Source organism: Xyrauchen texanus, chromosome 20 (assembly GCF_025860055.1).
Source record: "Xyrauchen texanus isolate HMW12.3.18 chromosome 20, RBS_HiC_50CHRs, whole genome shotgun sequence".
In the NCBI taxonomy this organism is placed as follows: domain Eukaryota; kingdom Metazoa; phylum Chordata; class Actinopteri; order Cypriniformes; family Catostomidae; genus Xyrauchen; species Xyrauchen texanus.
In genome coordinates, this window is record NC_068295.1 from 22,844,111 (window position 1) to 22,863,161 (window position 19,051).

A 19,051-nucleotide genomic window follows, 5' to 3' on the forward strand; every position below is an offset into this window, starting at 1 on the left:
AACATATTTGTGTTTTGTTTGTTGTTATATTTATTTTATTAAACCACACCACAACCTTCTTGTGATTTGTATTTTATTAAAAAAAAATATATAATACAATTCACTAGACAAATGTAATCTGTATTTGAATTTCAGTTATGGCTAAATAGTTATTTTCTAGTTTTATTAGTTTTTGTTGTTCTGTTATATATCAGGAGAAAAATAATAATAATAAAAAAAATCAATAAGGCATCTAGATACACAATGCCAGTCGGATAACTACACGATATGCTTCTAAAATTAAGCTAAATTGCAACACATTATACGCTGCTCTTTTATGCTAATTTCAAACACATATAGCCTACTCTATTAAAGTCCTAGAAACCAAATGTTTGAAGCATTCAGTCATTCTATCAAGAGAATTAGAGTACTTTGACACACTCTATGGTGAGACAAATAGCTTTTTACGTATGTGTTGTTTCTGTATATGTATTACTGCAGTTACTGTGATAGTCGAATCACAGCCTGTCATTGCACCCCTGCCTCTGCAACCTGTCCGCAGCTCGCGGGTTCGTGAGCTGACAGCTCCGCCACGCATGCGCAGGGCGTCTCCACTGGCTCGCTCGCTCGGTGCTGAAGTTGGGCGGAAGAACGGAAAACACCGCTGATGGAGATAAAACGGCAGCATGCAATTTCAACGCGCGATACCCCCAATATCCGCATAAACGCGTGTAACGACACCCTTGTAGAAGCCTGACACCAAGAACAAAAGGGGTAAGGCGACATACGCTTTTTAACGATATCAGATGTACCGCTAGCTCGCCAGCTAACGCGCTAGCTATTGCCTCCTCGCGCTGAGAAAATCACAGAGGCAGCGCGAGAATAAAAAAAATAAAAAAATAAGGTGGGAATTACGCTTCGGCGATTACTTGTATGAAATAGCAGTGCTTTAGTGAACAATTTGCTCACTAGTTTCAATTGCACGGCACTGTTTTGTGACGGGAATGTTTTGGGTTTTACCTGCGATCACTTTAGCAAAGATGCTGGCTGCGTCTCGAAACCTAGCGAGCTGCCTACCTGTAGGCAGCATTTTTGGGCATCATTGGCGCGCTTGGGATATTGAACAGCATTTGGAAGGTTTTTGGGCTTCACATGGACGTTTGAACAATCGAACGATTATTCCCACGATGTCCAAGCTGGTTCCTCTACATTTTGAAACAGCCGCTTTGATTCCAGAGAAAGCCGCCGCAACGGGGAGTGAAGGATGACAGTCGCCTAGAAATGTGAAACGACGGAGTTGTGCAATAGTTTGTCATGTTAGATTGCATAGTTAAACTATGATTTGTAGTGGGAATTTACCTTTACGTTTATCTTTGTGGTAGCCGACGTTTTTTCCCACGCTTGACCTTAAATATAATAAAGCGATAGGTCTTTTTTTGTTTGATTTTGGACTTGCCTGCATTCAGTTATTGTTGGCAGCCTACAAGAAATTAAGAGAGTTTCCTTCCGGATGAGTGCTGATTGCATCGTCATACTTAAGTTCTGAAGTTCCTCCCATTAAATTGTGCTTCTGTATTTATAATGCAGGTTGTTTTGTGAAATAGAAAATGTGTTAATGGTGGAAAAATTGAGTCTTGTCAATGAAAAATCCAATTATTAGGGGATAGTTCACTGAGTATGACATCCTTTTTTCTGATAAACACAAACAAAGATTTTTAGAAGAATATTTCAGCTCTGTAGATCCTTTCAATGCAAGTATATGGTGACCAGACATTTGAAGCTCCAAAAATCACATTAAGGCAGAATAAAAGTAGTCCATATGGCATTTACTCTAAATCTAATTTTTTAATTTCAGAATGTAAAAGTGAAAGTGAAGATTTATAATAAAATTGACTTAAATATTTTTATTTTCCTCACCCACACCTATCATATAACTTCTGAATACATAGATTTAACAAATTGAGTCATGGATTACTTTTATGCTGCCTTTCTATGTGATTTTTGGAGCTTGAAATGTCTGGTCACCATTCACTTGGATTGAATGGACCTACAGAGCTGAAATATTCTTCTAAAAATCTTAATTCATGTTCAGCAGAAGAAAGAAAGTTATACATGTCTGGGGTGGCACGAGGGAAGGTAAATTATGAGAGAATTTTCATTTTTGGGTGAACCATCTTGTAAAAACTAAGCTAGCCTATAACCTCAGTTCTAACATTTGTACACAAATTAGCCTATGCTTTTTTTTTATTATTATTAAACTGTTTGAATCTGCAGAAATTACAAATGAAAATCAGTTGTACATTTCAATATACATGTGTCACTGTCTATCACTTACTTGGAATGTTTGATATGATGTGATTGCAATTTGCCGTGATAGATAATGTAATGCAGCTTTTATCAGTAGTAGTTCCTTTGTTAACTTCTGTTCACTTGTCCATAATACCTGAAACATGTTTTGAATTTCACAGTGGTTTGTCTTAGCTATAAGGGTTATGCTTAAAGTTTTAAGATTAGAATAACATTACAAACCTTTATACTATGAATGTTTTGTATAGGAGTAATCTTAGTTTAGCCACTTATATCAGTATATAAAGTTCAAGACCGATTACAAGCTACTCTAATGTTTCCTTTATGGTTTGATCTATTTCTTAGATGTCTTATCCTGGATCATTTTGCCCTTGACTCAAGGAAAGGGTGTGCCTGCCAAGACCAGGTGTTTGAAACCTACCTCCACCCACCTCCTGTGTTCTCCATCAGGCATGATTAGAGTAGATTCAAGAGGCCACAATTTGTATTCCATCACTCTGCCCATCACAACTTTTGACATTACCACAATGATTTTCTTACCTTGTCTCCGGTTGGACAGCTGCTAATTTGCATGGTAAGTCTAGATTGAACATGTGCTAACAGTAGATGTGCATTTTGGATGTGGAATGTTTTCAACATGTTTTCATAGGAATGGTGTGATGCTTGAACTGCACAGTTAATTGAATAAATATTCAAGATTACAATTACAGCTGCCACAATTAACTTATTGTGAAAAATGTTTATTCTTGATTCCAAAACTTGTTTTTCTGGATCGGTTGAGCATGGTACCCAATCACAAACATGTTCGTTGCTTGCTTTCTGTGTATAATTTTGTCAAAATTGTATAAACAGTTAAAAGGGGCCAATGTCAAGTTGACTACTAGGCACTTAGGTCTTGATTTACTGATGTGTAAAACAGTAATAAAGTAATCCAGGAACACATATCTTAGATTGTTTTGGAGGTATAGCCTACATAAAGAATATGGCATGCATATGCCTACACAAAATATGTATTTTAATGTAAATTCTATTAATTGAAATAAATCACAATTAGAATATCAAGGGAAGTAATCTACAAATATAGCTGCAAGCAGCGATGATGGGCCCAAGCACAACTGGTCCATTTCCACCCAGTGGCTTTCGGAAAGCAATGCAAGGTTGACACATGCATTTGGCTTTTGACATTATTCTAAACAAATTTTAATCAAATTGGGTAAATATAAGACTCCTATTTTAAAGTCTGTTGTAGTGTTGTCAAAAATACCAGTATTCCGGTACCAAGTCAGTACTAAAACAAAAAATGTTTACGATACCAGAATTTTTGAAGGTACCGGAGTACCGAGTCGGGAACTTTTGAACTAGAGATGCACCGATCGACCGGCCAGGGACCGGAATTAGACAATTTTCCGCACGCTCGGCCCGGACCGGTAACCGGCCGGTCAGCCTCACGTCTTACCGATTCCAAGCCGGTCCGTTTTGTTGCCAGCGGCGCAGGCAATAATGTCACAGCCGCATGTAAACATGTCATTGGGGTGGAAGATCTTCACTGTGTGAGTGAAGAATACATAAAGTTCGAAATGTGTAATAATTCTAAGGCCAAAGTAAACCGTGGGGGAACCACCACAATAACTTTCGGATCAAGAAACCTAATCAGACATTTATAACACCATCACCCAGCTGAAAATGCCCATTTTAAAAAGTGAAAGCGGCTAAAGCTAGCCAGAGCTCAGAGCCAGCCACAAGTCAGCAGCCTCTCCTATCATTCCTTGGTATGAGCAGCGAAAAGACCAAAGCAATTACGAGGAAAATTATGGACTTCATGGCCCTGGATGACCAGCTGTTCTCCATAGTTGAGGACAGAGGCTTCAGAAATCTGATAAATTTCCTCGATACAGAGTAGGAGGTACTTTCCGACGTCGCGTTGCCCGAGTTGTTTAATCTTGTGTCATGTCACACACGCAGCCTGTTATCTGTCAACATTTGGGTACACAAATCCGGGAGAGGGGAAGTGGGGTGCTGGATGGCAGAGGCAGGCTAAATACATATAAATTGTGCCGTTGTGATTTAACGTATTTTTTCCCACAGTGTCCGATATTAAAATCAGTGCGACACACATTGCAAAAGGCGTGGGCATTGCCGATATGGCTTCGGGATATGAAATTCAATTCTTCCATCCAGCTGTTGTTAAATGCACATGTTTTTTTAACTGGAGCACCAGCTGAGTCTTCTTCTCCCATCTACCAGTGATGCTTGATTTAACATCCCGCGTCTACTGCCTGCGCAGATATCAACAGCGCAACTGGGTTTTAGGTTGCCAGATTGTGGTCATAAATGATTTGTAATGTGTATGATGTGTCGATTGTGTGAGTAGGATGCGTTTCATTCAAGATCTGGCAACTGGACCACCTTGGAATAATATATTGATGTGATTATTCATATAACGTGGTTTGGGCCATACAAATTACAGGAGTTTTTTTGGGAGAAATAAGAAAACGGGAGACTCCCGGGAAAAACGGGAGTGTTGACAGGTACAAGCTGATCCCGAAGCAGTGCTCAGTTTTACAACTGATATTTGTACATCTAACGTAAGTTGAGCGTATTGGACACTTCAGTTTTTTAGATCTTTGGAATTGTTTTGTTAGACGAGTAATAAAGAGAAAAAGGTCCATTTTATAAAAATAGTGGAAAATGACATCTGTTATATACAGCAACTCATTTGCAGTTAATTGTTATTTCTGCCTCTTTCCAGTCACAGAGCACTTTATTTTGAGAGTTGTTTAAGTGAGAGAAGATCCTGTAACTTAGTGCAGTTTGGGGGAAATTGTAATGTTTAATAATTTATTTTATTATGAAAATAAAATTTAGCATTGAAGAAAGGTAGATTTTGTTTGTATATGTGGTCAATAATAGTTCTTAGCAAGAAAATCGGAATCGGAAAAATCGGTATCGGCAGGTCACACTTGCAAAAAATCGGAAATCGAAATCGGCCAAGAAAATTGCAGTCGGTGCATCTCTATTTTGAACTCTCACAACAAGCAAAAGATGACGACAAGCAAAGCTGCTGCGGAGTCTCAACTGAATCTTGTCGAAAAGAAAAGTGGAAAAAGCCAGGTTTGGAAATTCTTTGTATTTGAGGCTGATGAAAAGGGAAACATTATAGATCAGCAAAAACCTATTTGTAAACGCTGCTTTTGCAATTTTCTGACGAAAGGAGGAAAAACATCAAACTTAATAAAGCGCCTGAAAGCCAAGACACCCGGATTAATTCAAGCAACCAAAGCAGGTTAGTTTAAAAGCATATTATCATTTGCATTAGGGCTGAAACGATTAGTCGACATTATCGACAATGTCTATAGAAAAATGTCATTGTCGAATAGTCGTTTCATCTCATTAAACGTAAAATGTAATCATATTAAACTAATGACGCGCTAGAGCAGCACTGCAGTTCACGCCTGACGGAGGAGAAGAATTACACAGATCAGTCCAGATGCACTCTAAACTTTCACAGCTTCTTCTTATGTAGATCCCAAAGTATTAGGGAATTAAAAAAAGGAAATTCAGAAGCAGAGCCGGAGCTCTTTAAAGGAAACATCCCGGCGTTACAAATGCAGTTATATTTAATGTGTTATAGCTTTATTAAAGTTCAAATAATACAGAAGCAGGTCATGTTAATAACTTTAAACTCAGAAACTAGCATTTCTCTGTGTGGTAAGCGCCTCTTCAATGAGTTGCGCGAATGTCCCAATCTAAGGGGGAGAGATTGAAACTGCACCCAGCTGAGAGAGACTCTGTCTCGGGGACACTCATCCCTTGAGCGCGGACGCTTAATGCAGCTAGATTAGAATGCGATTGCTTGCGACTTATTTAATCATAATATATGTCACTGTGCATTTCTTATCGTGAAGAAAAATGGCAATGTGCAGCTTTATTAATACGAGAGCACTTTGCACATTAGTTTGGAAATAGTTTTTTATTCATTCTATTGTATGCTTGTTTATTTAAAACTTAAAGTAAAAGTTGTAAAAGTTGAAGCAAATCTTATGTAAGTGTTCAAAAATACTTTAAGCATACATTGTACAGTTTTGTTATAATTCAAAAATAATATATTTAAATTAAAGTGTTGCTCAATGGCATATTTCTGTTCTTAGTTCTGCTGCTAAAGTTTTGTTAACTTTGTTAATAAAAGAGTGTTGTTTAGTAACCAGTTTTTGCTTTGGTACCGAAAATGGTATGGAGTACCATGAAATTTCAATTTTGGTACCGTGACAACACTAGTCTGTTGTAAGAGCCACACTTCTGCTTTGACCGTGACCCAAAATAGTCAAATCCATGTGATTATCCCCCAAGACTAAACATACATCTCAATTTTGATCTAAATCACACATTGTGCAAAGAAGATATGAACACTTCCTGTTTCCAATTTCCCCCCATTAATTTAATGCCTAGCCATGGTAACACCGTTCAATAAATCAAAATCTGTTCACAGTTTAGCATCTTCAATGTCTTGGCATAATGTTGTCTAAATGTGGTAAGAGTATCATGAATCACCTAGGAGATGTATTTAAAAGTTCAGAGACTGCAATATTCAAAATACTAAAATGCTGACTTTCTGTTGTGCAGACCAAATGACTATAATAATGAAAGTTGTCCAGCTTGATGAGAACTATGTATGTACCAATTTTGGTGACTGTATGTGAAAACGGTTGTACTACAGAGGCCGTCTTACATTACACTACAGAGTGAACATTTGCCCAGACGTAATGGCCAAGGACTGTGAAATTACATTACATTTTAAGAATGCCAAGTGCCTCAAAAACACCCAAATATAGGAAGAAAGGAATAATAACAGTGAATCTGTATTTAAGATATCAAATATCCCTTTACAATTTGACATCAGCAGTGTCTTGACATTATTCTAAAGAATTTTGAAGCAATTCATGTAAAAGCAAGAGGGCTATTTCGATGTCTGTTAGAAGTGCCATACATTCTGCTGCCAGTTGGTGGCGCTATGATCGTGACCCATAATATCTGCGTCTATGTGATCAGCCCCCATTACAAAACACAGCTGAAATCCATCAAAATCATACAATTCAAACAGAAGATACAGTTGACATCATCATTTTACATACACCTTAGCCAAATACATTTAAACTCAGTTTTCTACAATTCCTATAATTTAATCATAGAATTCCCTGTCTTAGGTCAGTTAGGATCACTACTTTATTTTAAGAATGTGAAATGTCAGAATAATAGTAGAGAGAATTATTTATTTCATCACATTCCCAGTGGATCAGAAGTTTACATATTTTTGTTTGGTAGCACTGCCTTTAAATTGTTTAACTTGGGTTAAACGTTTTGGGTTGCCTTCCACAAGCTTCTCACAATAAGTTGCTGGAATTAGTTGGCCCATTCCTCCAGACAGAACTCGTGTAACTGAGTCAGGTTTGTTGGCCTCCTTGCTCGTACATGTGTTTTCTGTTCTCCCCACAAATTTCCGATCGGAATGAGGTCAGGACTTTGTTATGGCCACTCCAATACCTTGACTTTGTTGCACATAAGCCATTTTGCCACAACTTGAGGTATGCTTGGGGTCATTGTCCATTTGAAAGATCTTTTTCCCCATGTGCTATTGCAAAATGTAGTCTGGCTTATTTGTGGCAGTTTGGAGCAGTGGATTGTAGGTTATGTCGATATAGGGCTCGTTTTACTGTGGATACTTGTCTACCCGTTTCTTCCAGCTTCTACACAAGGTCCTTTGCTGTTGTTCTGGGATTGATTTGCACTTTTCACACCAAACTACGTTCATCTTTAGGAGACAGAATGCATCTCCTTCCTGAGCATTATGATGGCTGCGTGGTCCCATGGTGTTTATACTTGCGTACTATTGTTTGTACAGATGTACGTGGTACCTTCATGTGTTTGGAAATTGCTCCCAAGGATAGACCAGACTTGTGGAGGTCCACAATTTTTTTTTCTGAGGTCTTGGTTGATTTCTTTTGATTTTTCCCAAGATATGAAGCAAAGTGGTACTGAGTTTGTGTGTGCAAAATTTTTGTGTTTGAAAAAAGAGTTTTCATGCATGTTCAATACCCCAAAAACCTTAAAAATAATAATAACTTGATGGGTATCCAGAAGAAAATGTAAGTGGTGCTTGCCATGGCAAAATCCGTTACCACAATGTCCCAACAACTGCCCCATGTTGAAAGAGGCCACCCCATGACTGTAGGATGTTCTGGTGCAGAGATATTAGTGTTGTTCCATGGTTGCTAGGGAGTTCCATCTGGTTGCTGGGCAGTTGCCAGTGTAAAAATAAATGGGAAGCTTTCTATCTCGAGTAAAATGAGCCCACCCACATGTCTCTACGACATTCTGGTGCAGAGATATGTGTTTTGCTACTTGGTTGCTAGGGTGAGTTTGTTTGGTTGCTAGGATGTTGCCAAGGTATTACTAACAAGGCTCCATGCCAGTCTGAGTCAAATGAGCCAACCTGGAATTCTCTACTATGTTCTGGCGCAGAGAAATTTGTTTTGCTACTCTGTTGCTAGGGTAACCCCATCTGGTTGCTAGGAAGTTACCAGGGTGATACACGAAAGGCTCCTTGCTAGACTGAGTCAAACGAGCAACCCGGAAGTTATTACAATGTTCTAGTGCAGAGATATGTGTTTTGACTCTTGTTTGCTAGGGTGAGCTCATTTGGTTGCTAGGCAGTTGCCAGGGTGATACTAACAAGACTGCTTACTAGACTGATTTAAAAAAGCCAAATTTGGAGTCTGTACAATGTTGTGGTGGAGAGATATGGGCTTTGCAATAGGGTTGCAAGGATAAGCTCATCTAGTTGCTAGGCAGTTGCCAGGGTGATACTGAAAAGGCTGCTTGCTGGCCTAAGTCATACAAGCCAACAATGAAGTCTCTATGACATTCTCATCTGGATAAACCCATCTAAGCAATTTTGAATGGAAGTCAAGGTATTTGGTTGCTAGGGTGTGGCTAAGTAGTTTCCAAGTGGATACCTGATGAATGATTTCTCACCCAAGTAAAACAACCAACTCTCATGTCTCTAGGACATTCTGATCTGAAGATATCCCTCTCAGCCATTTGTAATGGAAGTCAATAGGGTTGCTAGGGTGCTCTAAATGGTTGATAGGGCATGGATAGCCAGTAACCAGAGTGATTCTTATCGACTGCTTACTACCATGACTCAAAAGAGCCATTCTGCAAGTGTCTACGACATTCTGTTCTTAAGATATCCTTTCAAGCCATTTTGAATGGAAGTCTATGGGGGTGGTTGCTAGGGGTTCATAAATGGTTGCTAGGGTGTGGTAAATGGTTGCTATACTATTTCCAAGGTCATACTTAAAGACTGATTGGTAGCCGGAGTGAAATGATCCTGCCCCCACATCTCTATGACATTCTGATTGGGAGATATGGTCCCACAAATGTAGTTTGAAAAAAAAAGACCCTTGCCATAGAGTGCCTATTAGGGATGTGCACGAGTAGTTGAATATGCGTTCTGCAGTAATTATTAGAATAGTAAAAATACTATTTGAATTTCGCAAAGTTTTGCTTTGCTGGCCATATATACTGTATAGTGAGATGCATGTTATATCCTGAACGCACAAACTAAAACTGCCAGTTATAACAGAATGCACTGGGTGGCGCTGTTGAGTGTGGACACAAGTTGATCACATTTGTTGAGCAAACGGTTCTGTCAGTATGTTCAGATGGACACCAGAAAAGCGGGTTATTGTGAGAACATGGCTTACTGTGAGAAAGCGGAGTTCCTGTTAAATGTACTTGATATGCAGTGTACACTTTACTCTCGTATACGTGAAGCTCATCAGAAAGCAGCAGCCCTGTAGCAACGTAATCACAGCAACGTTTCTGTAAACAACAAACATGGCATCCGAGAAAGACTAGCTGAGGTAAGGGACATTCCATCATTTAAACTGGTGTGTATATATGAGTATAGTTTACAGAGCATGTGGATATGCTTGTTCTCTTACGAGAGGTTCTCTCGTATTGCGTAAGCTAGCTTACGCTACGGAAAGATTCATCTTTTCTGAGATATTGAAGCCAAAAAATTATCCTTAATTTTGTATCATTTGTCAACGCAGTGCAGCAACTGCAGACCTTGACCGGGCTAGCTAGCGAGTTCATTGGTTGCTCTGCGGCAACTGCTGCAGCCTATAAACGAACTTGGGCGAACTCGCGTCCAATGAGAGGCGTCCGCGCGCATACTGCATCAAAGCCCGCCAAAATGGGCGTGGCTAGAGTGCATATAAGCGTAGTTCGTAGGCTGGAACCCTGATTTTCATCTCTTCAGCGAAGCTCTTCGCATCTCTGAACTGGAAGCCGCATCGCCGTTCGAGGGGCATCTAGCAAGCTTGGACAGTGCTCGAAGAAGCTGGCCGTCTTCGCCACCTTCAGCCATCCTGCGAGCTACGCCATCCGGCGACGTATCCTTTTTTAGAGCAAGCCAAGTTCCTCAGCGAACTTCACAAAAAGAGTATCGAGCGTCTTTTTAAAGATGCCTCGCACTTCCTGCGGCTCATGCCGCGCTCCTCTCAGCACCGAAGACCGCCACCTCATCTGCGCTCTCTGCCTGGGACGGGAACATGCAGAGCTCGCCCTCACTGACGGTGGATGCGACCTCTGCGAGGAGCTTCCGATGTCGACCCTGCGGGCTCGAATCGAAGCATGCAAAACCGAAGCCGCCGCGCTGCTTCGTTTCGCCAGCGCAATAAGAAGCGCCGCTCCCAAAGGCTGCCGGAACCGGTGTTAGAAGCGACTGCCTCGCCGGAGCCTCTCCCTCGAGTCTCGCTTTCACCCTCCCCGCCCCCCCGGGACGCGCAGTTGCCGCCGAGCGGCCGCACTGCTGCCATCTGGGATGACGAGGCGGAGGATAAGGGTTGCTGTTCCATCATGGCTTCGGACAGCGAGGAGTGGTCAGGCTCCCAAGCCTCCTCCTCGGCCCAGGAATCCAGAGGATTCGGTAGCAGCACACCTTTGCCCGCCCTCCGCGAGATGGCGGTCTAAACCGGTGCTCCCGTCTAGGCCTGCAGAACTACTTCCGCCTGTGTTGGCCGCGCCTATGCCGCCACCGGCCAAGCCGCATCTGCTCTGCATTCCATGGCCGTCTTACAGATCCTCCAAGCAGACCTCCTTCGAGAATGGGATGAGAAAGGCGGACACCCAGAGGCTGTTTCAGATCTAAGGAGCGCGACGGACAACGCGCCGCTCTCTCCGTCCGGTCTCTTCGGTTCCGCGGTGAGTGGCATTGTTGACCGTTTCACGGAAGTCCAGAAAGCCACCCAAGCCATGAAACTCTTCCTGCCTCGTCGCGCTAGCTCCTCTGCAGGCCGCCCACGTGACCAGCCTCCTGCACGAGCCTCTTCACAGCGCCTAGCTCAGCAAAGCCAGACTTTTCAGCGTTGACAGGGCGGCCGCCCTAGGTCGCGCTCAGACAGCCGCCGCAGACCGCCACCCCCGCGGGCCTCGGCCTAAGATTGCGTTGAAACCTGAGCAACCGAAGTCCTCCTAGCTTTGTTGAGAAAACGACGGCTCAGTCCCGCCGCAGCTGGACAGCCGTCAAAGCTTCGCCCTCTGTCAGTCCCCTTCTCTCAGGCTACTGCAGTGGTGGATTCAGCAGCCAACAAGCCGGTGATACTGCCCGCTTGCCTGCACTCAAACGCCGTCTTCACGGCGACCCAAAGAAATCTTGTAAAGAGCAAACATGCCTTATGTGTAGAAAATGTGCCCACAATCCAGTGTTCACCCCTACACACAAGCATTACACTTCCCGTGTTCCTATCAGAGCCCACTCACATAAAGCGGACACAGCCCGCTCGAGTGTTAGAGTCAATAAACGCGCTCACGAATACGTGCGCGCGCCCCTTCTCTGGCCGCTCTGTCACACGACCAGCCTTGTGTAGAAAATGTGCCCACAATCCAGTGTTCACCTCTACACACAAGCATTACACTTCCCGTGTCCCGATCAGAGCCCACTCACATAAAGCGGACACAGCCCGCTCGAGTGTTAGAGTCAATAAACGCGCTCACGAATACGTGCGCGCGCCCATTCCCTGCCCGCTCTGTCACACGGCCAGCAAACACTTCTCTGTATGTAAGTCAGTGACTATGCTCGCGCATCACTTAACAGATGTGACTCTTTCCCCATTCACCTCAATCGGGAAGTCACTCACAGAACAGCCTGTCCCTGCTGTCTGCGAGCTGTCATGCATAAGCACAGTAAGCGGCTCACACATTCTGTTCAGCTGCTGTGTGCGGCAATCAGGGCGATTTGGCCATTCACCCTCTAGCGTTACGCTTCAAAGCGTGGGAAGCTATCCCAGGATATCCAAATGGGTGTTAAGCACAATAAAACAGGGCTATTTGCTACAGTTCGATCGCCGCCCTCCCTGCTTCAGAGCCCGGCTCGAAACTATTGTGAACACGGAAGCAGCCTGCATGCTTCGTTCAGAAATAGCAAACCTTCTGTGCAAAAGGGCCATAGAGAAAGTGCCGCCTTTGCTGAGCGAGTCGGGGTTTTACAGCCGTTATTTTCTTGTTCCCAAGAAAGACGGCGGCCTCAGACCAATATTAGATCTCAGGGTTTTGAACAAGGTGCTTGCAAAAGACCGCTCAAAATGCTTACAATCAGGAAACTCCTCGCGCATACGCGCCAGGGGACTGGTTTATCTCTCTCGATCTGAAAGATGCCTATTTTCAGATTCAGATAAATCCCCGTCACAGGCCATTCTTGAGATTCGCCGACGGCCAGGTTTATCAATACACCGTCCTTCCGTTCGGCCTGTCTTTAGCACCCGTACTTTCACGAAGTGCATGGATGTGGCGCCGCACCCCTCGCGGAGTCAGGGCTTGCGAATTCTGAACTATTTGGATGACTGGCTGATTATGGCACAGTCACATACGGAGCTTCTGTCTCACAGAACAGTTCTCCTCAGCCATCTGAACAGTTTGGGTCTTGCAGTCAATTGGACCAAGAGCTCACTACAGCCCAGTCAGGCAATTTCCTTCCTTGGAATAGAACTAGACTCCGTGGCAATGACGGCTCGCTTATCTACACAGTGCGCGCGCCATGTTCAGCGACTAGCCGCGTCCTTTCAGATGAACAGCCTCACGCCTCTGAAAAAATTTCCGAGAGTGCTAGGTTACATGGCCTCAGCCGCAGCAGTACTTCAGCTGGGTTTACTGCGCATGCGCCCGCTTCAGCATTGGCTAAACACCCGCGCGTCTCGCCGGGCTTGGGTCACAGGCCGCCAGCCGATCAAGGTGACTCAGACCTGTATTTCAGCTCTGCAGCCCTGGACAGTGGCCGAATGGTATCAGCGTGGGAGTGACGGTGGGAGCTGTATCTCGCTGAAAAGTAATCTCGACAGACGCGTCCAACACGGGTTGGGGCGCGGTCCACGAGGGCTCTCCGGTTTTTTTTTTTTTGGCCTATGGTCAGTTCAGGAAAAGCTCCTTCACATAAATTGTCTGGAAATGATAGCGGTCGAGTACGCGCTTGTGCGCTTTCTCCCGGTCATTCAGGGTCACCACGTCCTGGTCCGTTCGGACAACAGATCTGTGGTATCCTACCTAAACCGTCAGGGCGGTGTCAGATCCAGGAACCTCTTCCATCTGACGAAACGCATACTGAGTTGGTCCCAGTGCCACCTGCGCTCGCTGAGGGCGACGCACGTGCCAGGCCACCTGAACGACGGCCCAGACAGACTGTCCAGAGACAATATTCCCCAGGGGAATGGTCCCTGCACGCTCAAACAGTCCAGAAGTTATGGCGCATATTCGGCAGAGCAGAGATAGACCTCTTTAGCGTCAGAAGAGAACTCTCACTGCCCAATATTTTTCTCGAAGCGAGGACGCCGCTGGCCCAGGACTGGCCCAACCGCCCGCTTTACGCCTTCCCTCCCGTCTCGCTATTGCCACAGGTAATGCAGAGGATCAGGGAAACGCGTCACTCGGTGCGCCTCATAGCCCCGCGTTGGGAGAATCAGACATGGTTCCCGGAGCTTACGCAGCCGTCACTGACAGCGCCGTGGCCCATCCCAGTGAGAGCAGATCTCCTCTCTCAAGCTCGCGGCACGATCTGGCATCCCCACCCAGAGCGCTGGGCACTGCACGCGTGGGTGATCAACGACTACCCGTTGCTCTGCTAGAAGGGGTAATAAACACCATCATACACGCTAGAGCCCCTTCCACGAGAAGACTCTATGCGTCAATATGGTCTGTGTTTTCAAAATGGTGCACCGACAGAGACCTGGACCCACGGACATGTGGGATGTCGTCGCTGCTCGTGTTTTTACAAAGAGCTGCTGGATAAGGGCAGATCCCCATCCACGCTCAAAGTGTATGTGGCGGCCGTCGCGGCGTTCGCTGAACCCCTGCACGGCCAGTCACTGGGAAAAAACGAGCTGGTCATCCGCTTCCTCAGGGGAGCTAGAAGGATGAACCCCCGCGCTCCCATCGGTTCCTATCTGGGATCTTTCTATAGTTCTCGAAACTATGAAAGCCCCCCCTTTCGAACCGCTTCAATCCGTGGATTTGAAATACCTTTCACTCAAAACAGTTTTTCTGACTGCCCTGTCATCAGTCAAACGTGTGGGAGACCTTCACGCGCTGTCTGTCAGCGCTGCGTGTCTTGAGTTTGGACCAAGTGACTCCAAGGTCATTTTAAAGCCTAGACACGGCTATGTTCCCAAGGTGATCGCACCAAAGGGCGCACCAAAGGTCTCGCCGCCTCGAAACAGACACTGTCTAGATGGATAGTGGATGCTATTGCTGCCGCATACGCGTCAAAAGACCTGCCATGCCTGTTGGGCATTAGGGCTCACTCCACTAGAGGCATGGCCTCATCGTGATCATGGTCCAGTGGGATTTCCATTCACGACATATGTGTGGCAGCGGGCTGGGCTTCCCCCTCCACCTTTGTCAGATTTTACAATCTGGAAGTGCCCGCCCTGCAGGCAAAACTACTAGCGGTTTAATACGCTACAGCTCCCCTGGTGAGCTGCACTGATGGGACTCATTCCACACAGACCGGCACCGCCGCTCTGTCGTTCCCTTCCCACAATGTGCTTATGTATTACACACACACTGGCCCGCACTCTTGCCGGCCAAATATTATTTCCCCACTCACAAGGGCTCCCCCGGGTCCCCCCACCCCCGGGGCTCATGCACACGGCGTTGACAATGGGTTCCCGTAGCGTAAGCTAGCTTACGCAATACGAGAGAACCTCTTGTAAGAGAACGAATCGGTTACCTAACGTAACCTCGGTTCTCTCTAGACGAGGGAACGAGTATTGCGTAGCCGGCCGTGCTCGGCCACGAGCGACTTTCGCTTCATTCAATGAAAACCAGGGTTCCAGCCTACGAACTACGCTTATATGCACTCTAGCCACGCCATTTTGGCGGGCTTTGATGCAGTAACGCTGGACGCCTCTCATTGGACGCGAGTTCGCCCAAGTTCGTCTATAGGCTGCAGCAGTTGCCGCAGAGCAACCATTGAGCTCGCTAGCTAGCCCGCTCAAGGTCTGCAGTTGCTGCACTGCGTTGACAAATGATACAAAATTAAGGATAATTTTTTGGCTTCAATATCTCAGAAAAGATGAATCTTTCCGTAGCGTAAGCTAGCTTACGCAATACTCGTTCCCTCGTCTAGAGAGAACCGAGGTTACGTTAGGTAACCGATTCGTTTTTCTAAACAAAAACATGACATGAGATACAATATAAACATGATAACTATTATATGCCGAGTGTTTATACTCGTCCTGTACGTTAACTGCGTAAGTCTACTTCATTAGTGGTTTCTTTTTCTTCACTTTGTGTGAGCTTAAATGCTTTCATTCTATAATTTTTTTGTTTTCATGCACTGCTTGTTTAAATATATATCTAAAAAAAAAAAAAAGAACATGATATAAGCTTGTTTTGATTATAATTAGAAGCATGTTTTTTTTAAAGGTGACGCAACCTTTATGACTAAACATTATTTTACAACATCTCCTCATTAGTTACCTTCATTTAAATTATAGAATATTCAAATATTAGTTTATGAGCTTAAACTTTGTACATCTTACCCCCAATGTCATGAAATGTTCCAAAACTGCTTGCTTTGCAAACACCACTAATAATACATATGTGAGATTATATTAGTGATGCTTTGCTTCAAAAGCACCACTAATAATAATAATTAGAAGAACAATACGGCCTCCGCACTTTCAGTGTTTGGGCCTTAATAATAATAATAATCATTAGAGGAACAATAGGGTCTCTGCACTTTCAGTGCTTGGGTCATAATAATAATAATAATAATAATAATAATCATCATCATCATCATCATCATCATTAGAAGAACAATAGGGCCTCCGCACTTTCAGTGCTTTGGCCTTAATAATAATAATAATAATAATAGTCATTAGAAGAACAATAGGGTCTCCACACTTTCAGTGCTTGGGCCCTAATAATAATAATAATAATCATGAGAAGAACAATAGGGTCTCCACACTTTCAGTGCTTGGGCCCTAATAATAATAATCATGAGAAGAACAATAGGGTCTCCACACTTTCAGTGCTTGGGCCCTAATAATAATAATCATGAGAAGAACAATAGGGTCTCCACACTTTCAGTGCTTGGGCCCTAATAATAATAATCATGAGAAGAACAATAGGGTCTCCACACTTTCAGTGCTTGGGCCCTAATAATAATAATCATGAGAAGAACAATAGGGTCTCCGCACCTTCAGTGCTTGGGCCCCAATTATGATTTTTCTCATAATCATGCAGCTTCTGTATGATGCAGTGCAAGCTGAGAAATGTCAGTGAATTTAGGGCCTCTGTGTGATTATCACATGGAATGGATTGGCAGTGTGACATGTCTGTCGAGCAAGGCTTTGTGGGTAATGGCTGTAGAAGGCTTCTGTTGTGCAGCCAGCCATGGTCTATGCTATGCATCACTTGCTGCCCTGGAATGTATAAGAGAAAGTGCACAAGGGTGCACGAGACTTCCAGTGGGAGAAGGGGGCTAGAGGCGGAACAACTGCGGCATCAGTGCGTGCTCGCACACATACAATTTTCACACATTGTAATGTGATTCAAGACTGTGATGTCTTTTAAGCAGGGAAGTGAGCGCTCAAATGTATATTTTATGCATATTTAGAAAAATACATATTAAAAGAAAATCTATAGCTTTCTATTGTATTAAAAATGTGTTCAGTCTATTAAAAACAACAACATTTGCAATCCATTCAGCCATTTTTACTGGCACAGAAAAATACAATTTCTTTGAAGATGCTCAGTTTGTGTGTGTGTGTGTGTGTGTCAAGATAAGACATTACTCCATCCAGTATAGAATCACAAAGACTCAAGAAAAGTGATGTCCTAGTTTGATTATTAAATATTACGGTGATTGTATGTTATATAATATAGTATGTCCTAGTAAAATTGTTTTTGGCCAGTTGTTTCAGTTGTAGCCTTCCCTCTTTAAAAGTGGAAAGCTTATTTGGACAGATCAGTATCAATGAATATCTGTTTTACTGCATTCACTTCTTATTGATGCAGCCTAACCCAAGGCATCTTTATCACCCTGCTTTTAAGTAACACCTATGGTTGCAGCAGCTTCACTGTATACCACGGTATGAAAATTGACAGTTATCATACTATGCTTATCTACGGTATTGAGAAAAAAAATGCAACTGGATGGAGAATCTCCTTTCCTCCTTGACTGCCTGTCAGACTCGTCAACTTGTGTCACACACACATGCAGCGGAGAAATGTCAAAGAGAAGCGAGGGGGTCTGACATGAGAGAGAGAGAGAGGCTGGTGTATGTGTGTGTGTGTGTGTGTGTTAAAGCTGTGTTTCTGGCTGGCGGTCTATTCGGACTGGACAGCAGGGAAAGAAAAATGCCATGGTTCTCCCATGGAAGATATTTCTGTGGCCTCCCAAGTGATAGCCTATTTAGGACTGCCGAGGCAGATTTAATGATAATCTCGCAATCAGCTAAAGGCTTCTCATCTGCATGAGTGTAATGGAACCGGTTTGCGCTGATAGTCTGCTGTTCTCTCTGGCAACAACCGGGCTTCCCTCGATATTGCATAATAATTTAAATTCTAGTGAGACTTTTTTTGTTTAAAATGTTACGAGGAAGTGAAGTCGAACCTCTCAAACAGTAGGTAGCCCCGATATGCCAAACAGCACTGAGAAGGAAAAGAGCAACACTGTGCTAATATATTTTTTCATTATGCATCATCACCTTAACAAAATTGTTTCATGATTTTACACGAGTAATAGTAACTGTTATATTTTGACAGAATGTTATAGTTTCTTATGAAATAATCTAAAGGTAGAATCTATTAGACCTCATTTTATATCAACATTGGCAGTTGTAGTTTCAAGATGTTTTAGCTAATATTTATTTTTTCGTAAATACTAAAATGTTTTATTATTATTACTATTATTTAAGACTAGCTACACTGACCTAACCATGGTAATGAGACATTAACTGTGCAATATGTATGTTCTGTTTGAATTATGTTTGAAATTAGGAAACAAATGGGATAATAATGGGCTCATCTAAATAAATATGCTCTTCAATTTTTAAAAGGGAGAGAGAAAACTTCCTGTACTTGAAAACCATGAACAAAACTATGCAACATAAAAGGAAATGCGACCCAGGATACATTAAATACAGGTTATGTTTTTACTGTGGTGGGTCACCACTTTATTTCCAATTTAAAATCTGTCCTGAAG

The 19,051-nt window shown here is 43.3% G+C and overlaps 1 protein-coding gene across 2 annotated transcripts in view; it reads left to right on the forward strand.

Moving 5' to 3' along the window:
• Window positions 1–606: 606 nt before the first annotated feature.
• The window catches only part of LOC127660364 (regulator of G-protein signaling 17-like), a 66,329-nt gene continuing 47,884 nt past the window's right edge, over window positions 607–19,051 (forward strand). For both annotated transcript variants that reach the window (XM_052150499.1, XM_052150497.1), the window contains exons 1-2: window positions 607–753; window positions 2,632–2,860. Coding sequence is in view for 1 of the 2 variants with exons in the window: in XM_052150497.1 (XP_052006457.1) it covers window positions 2,858–2,860 (3 nt within the window). In the remaining variant the exon portion in view is untranslated. The remainder of the gene's footprint in view (window positions 754–2,631; window positions 2,861–19,051) is intronic.